At 41.6% G+C, this 16,024-nt stretch overlaps 2 protein-coding genes across 6 annotated transcripts; one reads left to right on the top strand and one right to left on the bottom strand.

The window, feature by feature from the left end:
- The first annotated feature begins 624 nt into the window (after positions 1-624).
- LOC115668501 (glycolate oxidase-like) lies at positions 625-5,951 on the top strand. Of its 3 annotated transcripts, none has more exons than XM_056302672.1 (12): positions 625-715; positions 1,340-1,495; positions 1,664-1,788; positions 2,993-3,039; positions 3,204-3,281; positions 3,704-3,828; positions 4,049-4,115; positions 4,203-4,265; positions 4,348-4,417; positions 4,512-4,612; positions 4,875-4,979; positions 5,590-5,951. In XM_056302672.1, the coding sequence occupies exons 2-12, from the start codon at positions 1,359-1,361 to the stop codon at positions 5,773-5,775; spliced, it is 1,104 nt and encodes a 367-aa protein (XP_056158647.1). In that variant the 5' UTR covers positions 625-715; positions 1,340-1,358; the 3' UTR covers positions 5,776-5,951. The 3 variants fall into 3 exon arrangements, with proteins under 3 accessions (XP_056158647.1, XP_056158646.1, XP_056158648.1); XM_056302671.1 differs by lacking the exon at positions 625-715 and adding an exon at positions 757-946; XM_056302673.1 differs by lacking the exon at positions 625-715 and having other exon boundaries at positions 1,384-1,499.
- Positions 5,952-7,497: 1,546 nt separating this feature from the next.
- LOC115665749 (U-box domain-containing protein 43-like) lies at positions 7,498-14,151 on the bottom strand. 3 transcript variants are annotated; one of them, XM_056302543.1, is made up of 7 exons: positions 13,439-14,151; positions 13,007-13,046; positions 12,816-12,895; positions 11,703-12,708; positions 10,716-11,013; positions 9,545-10,032; positions 7,498-8,969 (listed from the first exon to the last, which is right to left on the bottom strand). In XM_056302543.1, the coding sequence occupies exons 3-7, from the start codon at positions 12,845-12,847 to the stop codon at positions 7,974-7,976; spliced, it is 2,820 nt and encodes a 939-aa protein (XP_056158518.1). In that variant the 5' UTR covers positions 12,848-12,895; positions 13,007-13,046; positions 13,439-14,151; the 3' UTR covers positions 7,498-7,973. The 3 variants fall into 3 exon arrangements, with proteins under 3 accessions (XP_056158518.1, XP_056158517.1, XP_056158516.1); XM_056302542.1 differs by having other exon boundaries at positions 11,703-12,895; XM_056302541.1 differs by having other exon boundaries at positions 11,703-13,046.
- Positions 14,152-16,024: the final 1,873 nt, after the last annotated feature.

The following is a 16,024-nucleotide window of genomic DNA, read 5'->3' as shown; positions in this document are numbered from 1 at the left end:
CTCGTGATTGAAAGATAATTCGATCACATGATATATACAAATGGGTGGAGAACTAGCCCACTCAAATCTCAAAGAAAAAAATTGCACTTTTGCATTCTTTGACAATAGCGCATGATTGATATGGCTTAAATCACAGTAACAAGATTCAAATTTAAGCAGTAAAATGCATCTTTTAGGATTCATTTGTTTCGATAAAAATAAATTATGTAGTAAACATTTTCTTAAAATTGAGCTCTTGTTGTTTTTACAGAAATAAATGAACAAAAAATATTTTTATCGTCTGTAACAATATTTGAACATAAATTATTGTTGGTAATGAAAATATTTTTCATAAATTAATTATTTCGGATGAATTAAAGCAATCATTTCTTAAGAAAATATTTTTCATTCTTTCTTCCAAAAATTATGAATTTCCGTTGGATATAATCTAAAACATTGTTATTGTAGTGGCCAATAAAACTATTTCGTAATTTGACCGGCGCTTCTCGCTCAGATTCGGCATGCTTGACCCCTTCTTGTCTCTTAGCCCATTCTTTAATCTCTCTCTCTCTCTCTCTCTCTCTCTTCCTTCTTTTGTTTGTTTCGACTACGTAAACAGAGTAGTGTCTCTCGACCAAAAAAAAAACAGAGTCGTGTCTGTCGCTCTGTCTCCATTATTCGCGAGCTCCTCCGAAGTCTCTGTCGTTCCCTTTCGCTCGAGTTCAGAAAACCCCAGGTCTGCTCATCATCCCGCTCTCTCGTTCGTAGTTTGATCCTGCAATTCTGCTCGATCCCACCTGCCATGGCGAAACCGGGTTGTTCCTGTCACCCTTCAAGCCCGAGAGCGTTTCGCTCGAGTTCGAGCTTCGGTTCTGCAATTTAGCCACGGCGTTCTGTCGTTTGCTGATGTTTTTGCTGACATACACTCATTGTCGGAAGAAGCACTTTGATGATGCTCGTCCTTCGTGTTCGTCTCTGTTTGCTCTGAGGCTCTTTACTTCGTTTCGTTTTGATATGGTCGCCAAGTGGGTTGTGATCATGATTTGGATGATGTTTAAAGTTTTTAAATTGGTCAAACTGGGGAGAGGTACACTGTGATCGATTGAATGTGCAAAAGATGAGTGTCTAGGAGAACTGAGTTTTTTTTCAGCGAGTATAATATAGTCGTTCCTTTAATTTGTATATGCCGATTCCAGGTGTGGGTGAACAGAAACCCAAATTCTGATTCTCTATACTTTTCTGCTAAAGGAATCGTTCTAGTATTTAAATGACAATACTGTTCAACTAATGAATCTAGTGTCGAAATCATCTTGGACCGAGGATTAGTTCTGAACTACTTTCTCAAAATCCACGAGAACAGAACAACTCCTGCTGAGAAGATGGAGATCACTAATGTGATGGAGTATGAGGAAATCGCGAAGAAGAAGCTGCCCAAGATGGTGTATGACTACTATGCGTCCGGTGCTGAAGACCAGTGGACTCTCAAGGAAAACCGAAATGCGTTTTCAAGGATTTTGTAGGCGGATCTTTCACTATTCGGTTTATTTAAACTCATGTCATTCCTGACTTCTTTCTTTCACAGTCCATTTAATTTGATGAACTGGTGTCTATGGTGATATTATTGGTTTTATGCCCGAGACAAATATTGACATGTTTTTTCCTTGAATGGTGTTTAACTATACAGGTTTCGGCCTCGGATTCTTGTAGATGTAAGCCATATAGACATGACAACAACAGTTTTGGGATTCAAAATCTCGATGCCTATCATGATTGCTCCCACAGCAATGCAAAAGATGGCACATCCTGATGGTACAGATCCATGCTTGCATTAGCTCCTTCCTTCCACCTGAGGAGATGCTTACCATTTCAATACATGATTTTTTTTGTGGGTGCCCTGCATCTGTATGTAAATGCATCTGTTACTCTGCTAGGGCTTGATAATGAAAGTTATGTTGGGTATGCACACAGATTCTTGTATTTGCACGATCTTACTGCCACTGTGTCCATAGATTGCACCTTCAATTGGAAGAGACTTGGTGAATGTATCATACTAATGCTATATCTAAACAAATCTGCGTTTGCATCTCTTAATATGTGTATTAATCTATATGTGTGCGCTTGTAGTTAACAGTATGCAGACGACTAACATTGACTACAGATGTTAGATTAACTATCCATTTGCTGTGTTATATCTAAAAATTCTGAGCTCGTGTTTAACTTCCAAAGGCTGCTTTACGCTAGTGTATCTGGATCATGCATAATACCACAGTCGCAGTTTATAATTAGGATTTCACATACAACATGATTAATTGTTGTTTGCAATTTGTATTTATATTGACATAACTAATCCCCATTATCTACATAGCAAGGAACTTTAGTATACCATTAACTAATTATGATAATAATTAGCAACTGCTTCAGTAAAGTTTACTTAGAGTAAGTCCATTTCATCTTGTTGCCCATGGAAGTTGGACGGGATACTTCTGATGTGTTGAGATTTCCCTTGATGGTTTCCCTCGAATCAGTTTTAAATAGCGTGACTCCTTCTCATTTTCTTGCTCATTATTACAAGGAAAATACGGTACACCTTGATCACTGATCCCTTGAAAGGTAAAAAGGTGAGATGACTGTTTCTCGCTGACCGGTAGAACTCATAATAGAAATTAAGGACATACAGTAAAAATTTGCCCAGAATAGCCATTAAAAATAATAATTTTGTCATACTTTCCTTCAAGACAGACCCTGACATGGATGTGAAGACTGTTGGTCCATTAGGAAACGATAATCTTTACTTCTGAAATTTCTGCCTGAACATCTTCAACAACCTGGTGCATGTATGATGGTTTATGACCAGAAAAGAAAAAAGAAGCAAAGAAACTATCTTGGAATTACCACTTACTCAACGAGATTTGAAGTTAGAGATTATTGATTCGGTTTTTTTACTCTTGGCGTATTTGACCTTTTTCGTGACTAACAACTGCAATTATTTAATAGGCGTGCTTCTTTTCTGCAGGAGAATATGCAACTGCTAGAGCTGCATCAGCAGCAGGGACGATTATGGTACTTTTGATTTGCTTCTTCACCCTCTTTCATATTTTGTAATTTAGTTGATTTTGTTGATATCGATCCAGACTACGTAGGCAATGCGCCCCTTAAGGAGTCATTCTTTCAACAATCAGTGCCGTGTATATATGCCTCACTCCTTTTATCGATTGTTATTACAGATTCTTTCCTCATGGGGTACATCAAGTGTGGATGAGGTTGCTTCAACAGGACCTGGAATTCGCTTCTTCCAGCTTTACGTGAGTTTAACAGATTAAATCTCACACTTTATCTTACACTCTGTTTATCTGTTATTTTTTGCTGTTGGCCATTTATTTAGTCTTTTGAACGTGTTTGTCATTTGTTATTTTATTAGTGTAAAGTGTACATCTAATTTATTTACTCTAGGAACAACCTAATCTAGAAGGTCAAATGTTGTTATTTATACTGTGCCTGCACGTCATCTCCTTGCAGAAACTGTTTTCTTTCTTCCTTTTTGGTCATTATCTGCTCCGAACGTGCTTTCTTTGTTCTATTTCTTTCCAGCTTTGTTATCATATGTGAACTTTTCAGATTGAACCAAGAAAATCTGTTGACATCTTGAGAGCGAAATTTTTCTCATGATATTTTTGAGAAACCCTGTTTATCAATTGAACACTGATGCACTGCCTAATGCATTTAGGTGTTAAAAGACAGAAATGTTGTTGCACAACTTGTGAGGAGAGCTGAAAGAGCTGGTTTCAAAGCAATTGCCCTTACCGTGGACACACCGAGGGTTGGTCGCAGGGAAGCTGACATCAAGAATAGGTGGGAACTCATTGAATAACCCATCCTAAATGAAAGTAGCACATACATGGATTGTAGGAATGATAAGTAGGATGCTCTAGCTGCCTTTTGCAGTCATCATTTTTCTGTGTTTGGTGGTGGAATTACTTAAATCCATTATGAGGTGAACATAAGATGAATTGCTTCTGGTGTGCCTCATTGAAAATTATCAGTCTTTCCGTTCTGATGCATTCTTCTGCAGATTTGTTTTGCCTCCATATCTCACACTCAAGAATTTTGAGGGTTTGGATATTGGAAAAGTGGATAGGGTACTCTCTCTCTCTCTCTCTCTCTCTCTCTCTCTCTCTCTCTCTCTTCAAGCGTGTTTCTAACTGCTTCACCTCCTAACCTTGCAGACAAATGACTCAGGTCTGACCACTTACGCTGCTGAACAGGGGGACCGATCTCTAAGCTGGAAGGTGATGTAATTTACCTAAATATTATCGTCCACAGAATTGTATTGATCGGAAATATTAAAAACTGCTTCTTTTTGGTGTACAGGATGTCAAGTGGCTTCAAACAATCACTACACTGCCAATTCTAGTGAAGGGCGTACTAACTGCTGAAGATAGTGAGGATACCTCGCCCACTTGGAGAAAACCTTCATCCGTTTTATGACCTCTATGTTTCTCACCCCTGACTACGCTTTTCTGTTAAAATTGCAGCCAGGCTAGCTATTCAAGCTGGAGCTGCTGGAATCATAGTGTCCAACCATGGAGCTCGGCAACTTGATTATGTACCCGCAACCATCATGGCGCTGGAAGAGGTTCGTTCGTGATGTGAAAGTTATATTTTGATTTTCCTACTATTTTTCCATAGAAAAGCTTGAAAACTTTTGAGCTAGAGGATTCTGTCCATATCATTAAGTTTCCGTCCTAGAAAATCGCAAGTACTGAACAGGCTGACTTGACTGATATTAACAGCTGTCATCATAGGCTACATTCTATCCGTCTACCGGATGCATTTTCTAATTACCAATTTTCTTTATCGCGGTTGCCGGGCAATGAATTGGTTGATGTGATTTGCAGGTTGTAAAAGCTGCACAAGGAAAAATTCCAGTTTTCCTGGATGGTGGGGTTCGCCGTGGAACCGATGTCTTCAAGGCATTGGCTCTTGGAGCATCTGGGGTATTTGTGAGTACTCAGACTTGATTGCATCAGTTCTTGCCCATAGATGATGGCTATATGGCCTATTACAACAATCTACATTCATGCAAAAAGTGAGAGAGCACTCATGTTCCTATAGTATCTACGCATAAGACGAGGAGTGGAATAAAAGAGGAGTAATAATCGTGTTGGAACCACCCGCCTGGGTGGCGCTGCTGGAGCGTGCACTCTTCCTCTCGCAAAAGGTTGAGTGTTCGAATCCCGGGTGCCGCAGGGTGACTTAACCGGTGCACGTGTGTGGTGGCTAACACGTGTCGCCCCCAGGGTTTACCTCCCGGCTGTCGGCCGTGCGGGGGTTCCCTGGGTCATCAAAAAAATAATAATAATAATCGTGTTGGAAAGTAATTTTTCTTCCTTTTACATGGGTCATTGACACCCCACTTCGATTTCTATTCAATACTAGTAAACTAATATTGGTATTGCCATATCTTCGTCAATTTGAAATTCCAGTCCAAATATCTGTAGGCTTTAATGATCCTGGGGATTCAACACTTGATAGATACAGAATGAAGCCGAATTTATTGATCATTAGCAAAGGCTAACAGAGAAACTAAGGTGATTTCGCCTTGTCTAACAGATTGGAAGGCCTGTCCTGTTCTCATTGGCGGCCGAAGGCGAAGCTGGTGTGAAGAAAGTGCTTCAAATGCTCCACGATGAGTTTGAGCTGACTATGGCATTGAGCGGATGCCGCTCGTTGAAGGAGATCACCCGCGACCATATCATGACTGAGTGGGACCGTCCTCGGGTGGCACCTCGCCTGTGAATCTGGCGACTCTTCTTGCCTGTATCGTGGATTAACAATGCGGAATGTTAATGTTCAGGAACTTGTATTTTTCAGAATAACAGCACAACGTCCCTGGTTTGGGATTATGTGAACTGGGGTCCGCCATTGCGACTTCCTCACACGTATCAATGGCAATGTCTGCTCTTTAGTTGTTACTTCACTCCAGTTGTGCTATTTCACGGGAAGTTTCCACCTAGGCTAAGCTATTGGCCTATTGCGTAAACTAGGGATCATCGGTCCGGGGACTTGGTTGTATGGTGGGGAAGAGTTAGCATCCCCACAACTCTCCTTCAGTAGCATAATCCTATCAATGAAGCTTGATTTCCGCTTATTATTTGGTTTTTCGAGCACAATGCCTGATTTTTTGGAGGGTGTTAAAATGACAAGTCGCCTAGTTCGATATTCAGTGCTGCCATTGATTATCACCCCCATTTTTCACAAAATGGCATGACTCCATGAGTATGTGCTTGTGTCTATTTTTGAAATAAATGCACGACGAAACATGAAATGTGGAACGATTGACATGACGACAACGTGACATAATGATGATATATAAATATGTATACAATGACATGCAGCATTTTGACAATATAAATTCATATAGATGTCATAATGATTACAAGATAAGCCGCATGACATAATGATGACATGACAAAGCACATGACATAACGAAAATGTGGTAAAAACATACAAATGTCAGACGATAACATGGCAAAGCATTCGAATCATATGTTAGATGACGTGGCAAAAGTACGCAAATATCGTTACAGTGACATGAAGAGATCTTCCTTGAAAAATCAAATCTCGAAGCCAATGCCCTTCGCGCTTTTGTGATCACTTTACTTGTGATGGTTAATTCCGAGAAATTCCTATCATACTTCCTAAATTAAAAAAAAGTCTTATAAAAGATGTTACGACACGGCAAAGTAAGACCCATTTAGTAACATTTTCGTTTCTATGTATTTCTGTCTATTTGTTTTCCGAAACAGAAAAAGAACATAAATCTATTTATGTACATCAGTAAATTATTTTTTTACCAAAATAAATAAGTAGCTAGGGAATAAATTTGAAATAAAAACAATAAATAAAAAAAATCTACTTGTTCGTCTCTATTTGCTAAGGCTCTTCACTTCATTTCATTTTTGATCGCATCATTGCATGCGTCTCGATCCTCACCAAGTGGGTTGTAATCATGATTTGGACAATCGAATGTGCAAAAGCTGAGTGTCCAAGTGGAACTGATTTGGATTAGTTTGGAAATACTTTCTCAAAATCCATGAAAGCAAATCTACAGCTGCCAACCATTTCAAAGCAAATCTACAGCTGCCAACTCCATTTTGCCAATCACAACGTCGACGATCTTGAAATGATACAACACAATAATCTTTATTATACAAATTAAGAATACCCATATAACCATGAAATGATGGCAATTATATTTACCATGAAAGGACTTTCTTCCTATCTGTCGCACAATCAGTTTTGACTCCTCTTCTGTCATAAGCCATGCCGTGCCAGCTCGGACATCGCATCGGACAACTGATCGTAGTTCTGACTTCAAGCTCGGCTACGACAGGGCCTGCATCGGTCACCTTATAAACAGCTTGGTGACAATAACTTGCTAATACAGGCTTTCACATCCGTCAAACTTCTCACAGACAAGCACAACCTGTCTAATATTTGCCACACAAGTTAAAAGTCGTGCCCCATCAAAGAATTTAAGCATTGACCAAAGCGCGCTGCAATTGTCAAGAAAAGAATTCTATACAACAAAGAATTAATCTATTCTATATGTCTGACTGATTTCTGGCTAACTTACCAATTAGTGATCCGCTGGTTTTGTTTCCTTACAATCTAACTAGTCTCAAGATAATTGGTACAGGGTTTAGCACAGCAGTTCCACTTCAGCCAGTAACACTCTGCAACTTCAAACAGATTGAATACTGAGAGCTCCAATCGCACCTAGGACTTCACATCCAAATGGCAGTGATTCTTGAAGATCACAATAATCGCTGAAATTCATGACCATATATACATCCTCTTGAGCAAAACATTCAAGATTATGCTGCCGGTCATCTTAGACTTCACAAAAAAAAAGGATTACGTCCACTCTCAGTCATCAATTTGATGGCTCGTGAAAGCAGCTATGCACTTGAAACAGCCGAGACTCAAGTCATTTAAAAATAAGAAGACTGATCAGGAAGCACGTTTAAGTGAGCAAGTATTTTGGCAGCTAAAGATTTCATTCTGCTGCTTCCGCGCTGTGTCAAGTCAACTAGGGGCATTTGTGCCAATGGTCCATACCTCAGTTTGAGTTCTGGCAACCGGAAAATCCTTTCCAACGCCTCTAATGATTTCTCCTGCAAACTAGAGGAAGAGGAAACAAGAAACTTTATCATTGGAGGAATCACATTTGCTTCCACAAGAACCTTACTGCCACTTTGCAGTTTTTGGCCCTCAATTAATGTCAATAATGCATCTAAAGAAGCCTCACAGGCTTCGAGATCTGCCTCATCGAGGACCCCCACAAGAGGTTCCACAGCATTAGCTTCGATGAGGCAAAATGATGATTCCACTGAACAGATTCCTCCATGAATTGAGCAACCAGATTCCATAGGAGCTGAGAAGCACAAGAATCCTCTACGTTTCGGTATTGCCCTGCTCAATTGAGATGAGCTGCATGAGAACTGAGCAAGACACAAGGAGGCACGCCTTTTCGTCAAACTAGTTCCAAATTTTAACAACTGCACCAGCAATGGAATAAGCCCCTCTTTAGCTGCCCTCTTTTGCATTTCCTGGTTAGTAGGTACAGTGAAACGACAAATAGCTCTGACAGCATTTTCCACTAATTTACTCTTTTGAGAATTGTTCTGCCTAGAGATCTGCAGTAAGTTGAGAATAGCGGGGAAAGCTCCTTTATCCTGAAGCAATTCAGTGAATTGAGGCTCCTCTGGTAGCATGGCGATTATCCCAACTGCAGAAGCAACCTCCTCATCATCATTGGAAGTTCTGATGATCTTAAGCAACGTCTCGACGCACCTTTCTCCCACATGCTCTGTGATGATTGCCTCATCACTTTCATCAACCAAAAAATAGAGAAGCTTTACAGCATTTGCTCGGACGTTTAGCCTATCAAGCTCACATAGCTGAACCAATGCTTGAAAAACAGAGCACTGCATGTGGAGTAGATCACCAGTATTACAAGTAGATGTAGAGAGAAAATGCAGCAAGAGTGAGACCAACATTAAATATCGTGTAATTTTGACTTAAGATAGAAAAACATAAGTATCATTCAGATAACAAAGTTTGCATGCGACAGTTTCTCCACTGTTGGATCAGCATAAAAAACCATGATTTGCTAGGTAAATATCGACCATGCAGTTCCTCCAAAGGTGGGAGCATTAGTATCTAGACATTGAACTATATCAGTTCTTTCTTGTCACAAGTTACTAGGTCGGTCGTAAATTTTGCAAGTTGCAACCATGCAAAAGCCATTACAGAGGATTTTGACCTTTTTCCTTTCAATGTAGAAGCTTTCGTGAAATTTTGGAAAGACTGTCTTTGAATTGTTGATAATTGCATATTTTACATGATACACCTTACTTAAACAAACCTCACCATCCAAAACGACTGACCTCAAGATATATGAAACTCATAATGAAAGTACCTCACTGCAAACAAGGCAGTTATGCTTATTATTGCTGCAAAGGAACAGAAGAATGAGATCGCAAAGATCGGAGGATGTTACCTGCCTCAATCTGGTCCTGACATTAGTACCACAAGGGGATTGACACAGGGCATGAAAAGTTCGAAGAATGCACTCTTGTACGTTCGGGCCAGAGAATATAGTCAATGAAAAGAGCTTGAAAATATCTTCCGATTCCAACAACAAGCTCTGTGTCTGATCTGCCTCTTGAGACAAGGTTGATATAGCAAGTTGCATGATTGTGGCAGCCAAAGTTTCACGCAAGCTCGAGGATGATGAGCTGTGATTAAAGAGAACATCAAGTAAGGGGCCAACTGCTCCATCTACTATCATCTGGAGCCCATTTTTTGGTAAAGTCGAGAGGGTGTAGAGAGCCTTGATAGCCACTTCTTTCACCCGAATGTCAACATGTTCAATCAAGTGAAGGAGGGGATCCAACACTCCACCCTCATAAAGGGATGCCTTGTTGTGGTCGGTCAACTCCATTTCTGCCAAAGCTGTTGCAATGGTCATTTTGACATCCTCCGGTCCTGCATTTACATTCTATCATAAGCTGTGTTACCAAATTAACCTTGCAGTACTGCTCAATCAAACCCGATTTACACATTTGATTAAAAAAAAATTAAATGAGCAGTGTTGACTTGCTTCCAGAGTGTTGATGCACATCAATAAAAACAATTGTATGTTCCCTAAGTTGTTTTCAATTAGCAATTACACACTTTATTATTGTAGTGCAAGCTTCCACCATAAATGATTTTCATAACCCACAATAAAATATACTCCCAAGATCACTGGAATGGATTAGACTGTAAGTATAACCCTCAAAGACAACACCAGCAGTGATGCCAGGTGAACTGTTTGAATTAGATTCAACTAAAACAAATTCCGCCTTGTTGTACTAAGAAGAGGGGTCGGAACTTTTGAATGAGATAAAAGAACAAAATCTACAGAAAAAGGAATCCCGCTTCAGAAGCCCCTATCAGGCTCACTGAAATAAACGTCCATTCATATGCAAGATCAGGATTTTTTTGTCTACAAATAAGCTCATCCTAGTTTCATACAACCAAGTTCAGATAAATGATGTTGTGTTAACCAGGAATGAAAAAGAACAGCTAACTGCTTCTTTAGTGATATTTTAGACTTGTAGAGGGCCCAGAATCACTTATGCTAACATAAAGACCTTAATTTACGCAGTCAGAATTGAGGAAATCACCGGAAGAAAGACGCTGCAGTAAATACTTGAAGTAATTTGCCTTTGCCATCTGCACAACATTCTGATCTGAAAAGGACAGATTATCCAGTAGCTCTTCTGCATCTTTTGCAGCTTGAATATCATCACCCCTTGACATGGTCACCAAAAGAAGTATGCATCCTTGAACCTTCCCCAGGCGATCTCTTATAGAACTATCTTTCGATAATTCTAGCAATAATCTTACAGCTAACTTCATCTCACGGCGTCCGAGAGAACCAACAATGACTTCAATTGCGTTGTCGACACTCGCAATTCTTTCCTATATCATAAACCATCATATGCAAATATGATTGATGTTAGCATTAGCTGTAGCTAGAAATTAATCACCTAACACGTATCCAGACCATGCAAACATAATAGGGTTAACTCGTTCATTTACATATGCTAGATATGCTAGACTGCTAATTCTCTGCAACAGTTTCTGCAGTAGAGGTGCTCCCCTTGCTATAACATATAAAGGAAAATTTGCAGTAACTAAACCACCATAAGATTACTGTCTCATGTTTGGTTTGGAGGTAAATCTTATAAATGAGGAGGGTGGCAAACTGTCATCTCTTGGAGGACACAATAATCTAGCTAATATAGACCAAACTAGGATACAAGTGGAGCTTTACGTATCATTTAGTTTCTTATTTGTAGTGAGCAATTAGTTGGTTCATTGGCAACAAAGTCAAATTTTAAAGAATTTTTCTCTTGATAGAATTAATTAAAAATTGATGAAATTGAACAGCAAGGACAGTAACTTTCGTATACAAACAGCATATCTAGCTTCATAAATGCGAGAAACCGAAGTGTAGCAGTAGTATGTTGCTGGGAATCGGAACAATGCCATTGCAACAGCCTGTAAGCACCCACGTGTGTTCTAGACTTTAAAGCATTAGAAAGAGGAACTCTTCTTCTCCTACTTCCATGCAATTAACCATATACAGAAAAACATGACTTATGTACCTTAGCATGATCAGTATCCCTTGCCACTAAGCAGAGGATAACGAGAACACGACTTTTAATTTCTCGAATATCTCGACCTCTTGAACGCAGAAGTTCGAGCAATATGGGTATGTAGTCCTCCATTATTACCCACTCTCGATGCACATCTCTTTGTTCACAGAGATCCTGTAGCTGCTCCAGGCAACAAAACACTTCTTCTTCATCATCTGACTCAAGCTTCTTTTTTATGGAAGCAATCGTAATCATGTTGTTTCTGTCCTTCCATTCTTCGATAGATTGTCGCAGAGTTTTATTTGGCCGTAAAATTGATGCATCTAAAGGAGTCATTGTGAGAGGACACATGTTATTCCCTTCTGCAAACCATTTTTCTATCGCACTTCGCTCAAAAGTATGTCCAGATGATGTCTCCACAGGGTCCACCATGACATCTCGAGTGATTGGGCAGTAAAATGACTGGAGAGGTTCCAGTGGTTGAGTTCCCAAAGACTTCCGCTTGGTGAAGTATTTTATCTCCCTCTCCTTAGGAGATGAAGCAGCATCTGCCCTTTCTAACAAAGAAATTATCTGCTCCATCTGTATCGCTTCTGCCTGATCCTTCCGCAGCTGGGCATTTTCAATCTCACTCTTGAACTCATCAAATTCTCTCCTCAGGGACGTCTTCTCAGTAGATACACCAACCACCTCCGCAATACGAACCAGCAAATTATTTGCGTAGGATCTGTCGACGGTCCTATCCTGTATTCCAGATTCAATTTTCTCTAGAATCTCTTCCTCAGCTGAAGCAGCCCGAAGCTCCGCCTTCTCCATGTTGTCACATAGAATCTTGATGTCCTCACTTATATTAGAAGAGAGATCCATGGATGCCAACGGGAGGAGGCTTAATCCTCTACTGATCTCTCTTATGCTGTTCTCCAAGCTTTTCACAATTTTGCGGCAGTTCATTAGAAGATACACTTTGCTCCTTTTGCTGCACTCCCTCGTAAGTCGCTTGGCATTGCTGACTTCTCTATTAAGAATCTCGATAGCAGTGTGCAAGCTTTGAGAATTACTGATTTCTTTCCGACTCAATTCTTTAATTACTGGGACAATCCTTTCCAAGTAAGTAGAAAGTACCTTAAAACTTTCCTTCTCAACGACAACATCATTGGAAGCAACTACAACTTCAACAATGAACTCCACCATTTGAGAAAGGGCTTCGGATGCAGGAGCCAATGACACATTAGTGATCACGTCCAACGTCATTTTGCGGCAAGCAAATGGGAAAAAGCAATCAAATTTCAAACACGGAGATGAGACAGCCGTACACAAAGGATGTTGATCTCATTTTCCTCTAGAAGAGATTCCCTGCATCAAAAGAAAGCATCAAATCAGGAGCTCTCCCGCCGATCCAACTCTGGATTTATAGACTACGAGATGAGCAATATATCCAGTCCAACCCCTTTGTGTTATTTGTGCGAGGAAGCTTTCTTATCATAAGGTTCTATTCAGAAAGTATCCCATGTGCCCCGAAAACTACGTCACAGTTTATCAGCTCCGGCTGTTCACATGGGCGTAACCGACAGTGGCACGTAATGGCAAATGCAAAGCTCAATAAGCAGCTAGAAAGAACAAAGAAGCCATGCACATTCCCATCCAAACAAGTGCAAGATTGCAATGAAAAGCTTTTCGCCCGAAAAAACAAGCTATTCCCGGATCAAGGGAAACACATCATAAATAATTTCGGAGAAACCACATACTGGGTACGGTCATATGGTGGCTCCCTCCGTTCTTGATCACCATACATCAGCCGAAACTCCGATTTCGTTTCTCAGCCAATTTGCGACCCAGAAACACGAGGCACCGGTCCCAAAATCGAAGCCCTTACGATCACAGGAGGCATTGACGTATTCTCCAGTACCCACAACACGCAGACCTCAACGCCGACTCCAGTAAACGCAATCCGAGCCCAACAGCACTCATCACAGTTCAAACTCAACACGATCGGTCGAAGAGGCGCAGACCCAGAAGCGAAAAATCGCGACCCACTCACCGCGCCCCAGCGAAAAACCCGAGTTCCCGTTCCTCCTCCGGTTCGAAGCCGAAAGGCGGAGGAAAGATCGAACAATTGGGTCAAGAGCAGATCGATGGAGCTGCGGAAATCAATGCCTCCGAACCGAGGCTCGAGAAAGTTGACTGGAGGTCAACGCCGCCATCTCTGGGCTTCCAAGGCCCGAAGAAGGAGTTGCCCGAAAGAGGGAAGCGATCAATGCCGGCAAGGGGAGAGAGGGGGAGACCGAGACCGAGACCGAGCGTGGGAAGATGAATATAGAAACAAAGGAGGAAAAATATCTGATTTGATGATTAAGGTCGACGATCCTGTTCGGCGTCTGTCTGTCCGTTCTCGCCCCTTTCGCGTCGCCTACAGCGGGGCGCGTGACCGGAGTGACGACCACGACAGTCAGACGACGCTCGTCCCTTTGACCGTGTCGATCCTCTCCACGACATTATTATTATAGGGTGCGTTTTAAGTAAGTAACGATCTACGGTTTTTACGGAAAAGTGCAAGAATTCCAGTCCACGTACCCTTATTTCGTAAAGGGCAAAAGTACACCACAAGTACCATAACTCGGCAATCACTTTGGTGCCATAACGTTTTTTCGGATCACATTGGTGCCAAGTCGGAGGAAAATAGATCACTTTAGTGACTCCGGCCAAAAAGCTGACGTGGCATTTATATTAAAAAAAAATGATCTCACTTGTACACGTAATTTCCACGTGGCTTTTTTTTTCGAATTTTTTAATTTTAGAAAAATAATATTAATTAAAAAAAAAAAAAAAACAAAGGTTGCAGCAGCGGCGAGGGAGCCCTGGCCGCTGCTGCCTGGGTCGCCACCACCGCCGGGAAGGGCCGGTGGTGGTGGGCGCAGTGGTCGGCGAGGCGAGACCTCGCCGTCGCGACCCGAGCGACAGCGGGTCGGCCTCGCTGCGAGCGTCCCGCCTCGCCCGGCGAAAGCGGGCGAGACCTTGCCGTCGCCTGGGTCGCGACGGCGGCGCGGCCTCGCCCGCCGAGGTCTCGCCTCACCTTTCCGGCGAGGCCGCGCCTCGCCGTTGCGACCCAGCGACGGCAAGGTCTAGCCTCACCTTCGCCGGGCGAGGCCGCGCCTCGGGCGAGGCCTCGCCTCGCCGTCGCGACCCAGCGACGGCGAGGTCTAGCCTCGCCTCGGCGAGGCCGCGCCTCGCCCGCGCGACCCGGCGACGGCGAGGTCCCGCCGCCCGCAAAGGCGAGGTCTCGCCTCGCCGTCGCTTGTCGCGACGGCGAGGGTCGCTGGGCCCGGCCGGGGCGGCGACCCTCGCCCACCACCGCCGGCCCTTCCGGCGGTGGTGGCGACCCAGAGCAGCATGAGGAGCCCTCGCCGCGCAAACAAAATTTTTTTTAAAAATTTTTTTAAATTTTTTAATATAATATAATATAATTTTTTTAAAAAAAAGTACACGTCAGCGGCTAAACGGCGTCGTTTTTGTTTTTAATGCTGACTGGACCTCTCCGGCAAGCCGTGGACCTCTCCGGCGAGCCGTGTCAGCGCCACATCGGATTTCCGACGAGCCACGTCAGCATTGGCACTAAAGTGATCGTTTTTCAAAAAAGTTGGCACCAAAGTGATCCGAAAAAAAGTTATGGCACCAAAGTGATCGCCGTACACAAGTTATGGCACTTGTGGTGTACTTTTGCCTTTCGTAAAGTGAAAGTGATACAAATGGTCTATCAATTTTAGCTCAATAAATCTATCAAATGAGTGGATCGGATCGGGTTTGACCCATTTCCGTATAATACCTAAATTGTTAAATAGATTCATTTAACCCGTTTTGATCAATTTCTATATAATATAAATTTAATGACTCATACCCGATCCATATCTATATTATTAAAACACTTCCACATTTAACTAAATCTAGAAAAACTCATACCTAAATTGAGATAAGAGTGCGGGGTAAGTGAGGGCAAGAGAGATGAGTTGAGTTTAAATAAGTTGTAAATTCATTTATGACATATTTACGATCTATTTATAACCCATTTAACACTTATATTATGAGTATACCCATTTATGACCCATTTACTCATATATGGGTTAAGAAATGGGCTTATGACCCATTTTGACAAGTCTATGGCTTAATGTGCAATATCTTCTCGGAACTTTTAATTTGTTCAATGTGGTTCCGAATGTTCAATCTAATCCTTGAGTTATATGAAAATGCTTAGTATTGTCCCTGAACTTCAATTAATGGAAGAATAATATTGAATATTTTCGTATAATTCAAGGACAAACTTGAACACGTGCCAAAAG

Source organism: Syzygium oleosum, unplaced genomic scaffold (genome assembly GCF_021117445.2).
Source record: "Syzygium oleosum isolate NSW1041296 unplaced genomic scaffold, Sole_v2.1 Sole_v2.24, whole genome shotgun sequence".
Taxonomy (NCBI): Eukaryota; Viridiplantae; Streptophyta; class Magnoliopsida; order Myrtales; family Myrtaceae; genus Syzygium; species Syzygium oleosum.
This window is presented reverse-complemented; position numbering and strand designations above follow the sequence as displayed.

Excerpts from the sequence above, each read along its gene's own strand:
- LOC115668501 (XM_056302672.1), top strand. The coding sequence starts at position 1,359 with ATGGAGATCACTAATGTGATGGAGTATGAGGAAATCGCGAAGAAGAAG. Across the intron at positions 1,496-1,663 it reads AATGCGTTTTCAAGGATTTT|GTTTCGGCCTCGGATTCTTG; the intron begins GTAGGCGGATCT and ends TTAACTATACAG. Across the intron at positions 4,980-5,589 it reads TTGGAGCATCTGGGGTATTT|ATTGGAAGGCCTGTCCTGTT; the intron begins GTGAGTACTCAG and ends CTTGTCTAACAG.
- LOC115665749 (XM_056302541.1), bottom strand. The coding sequence starts at position 12,944 with ATGACGTTGGACGTGATCACTAATGTGTCATTGGCTCCTGCATCCGAA. Across the intron at positions 11,014-11,702 it reads GGGATACTGATCATGCTAAG|GAAAGAATTGCGAGTGTCGA; the intron begins GTACATAAGTCA and ends TTTATGATATAG. Across the intron at positions 10,033-10,715 it reads ACTGCAGCGTCTTTCTTCCG|GACCGGAGGATGTCAAAATG; the intron begins GTGATTTCCTCA and ends ATGTAAATGCAG.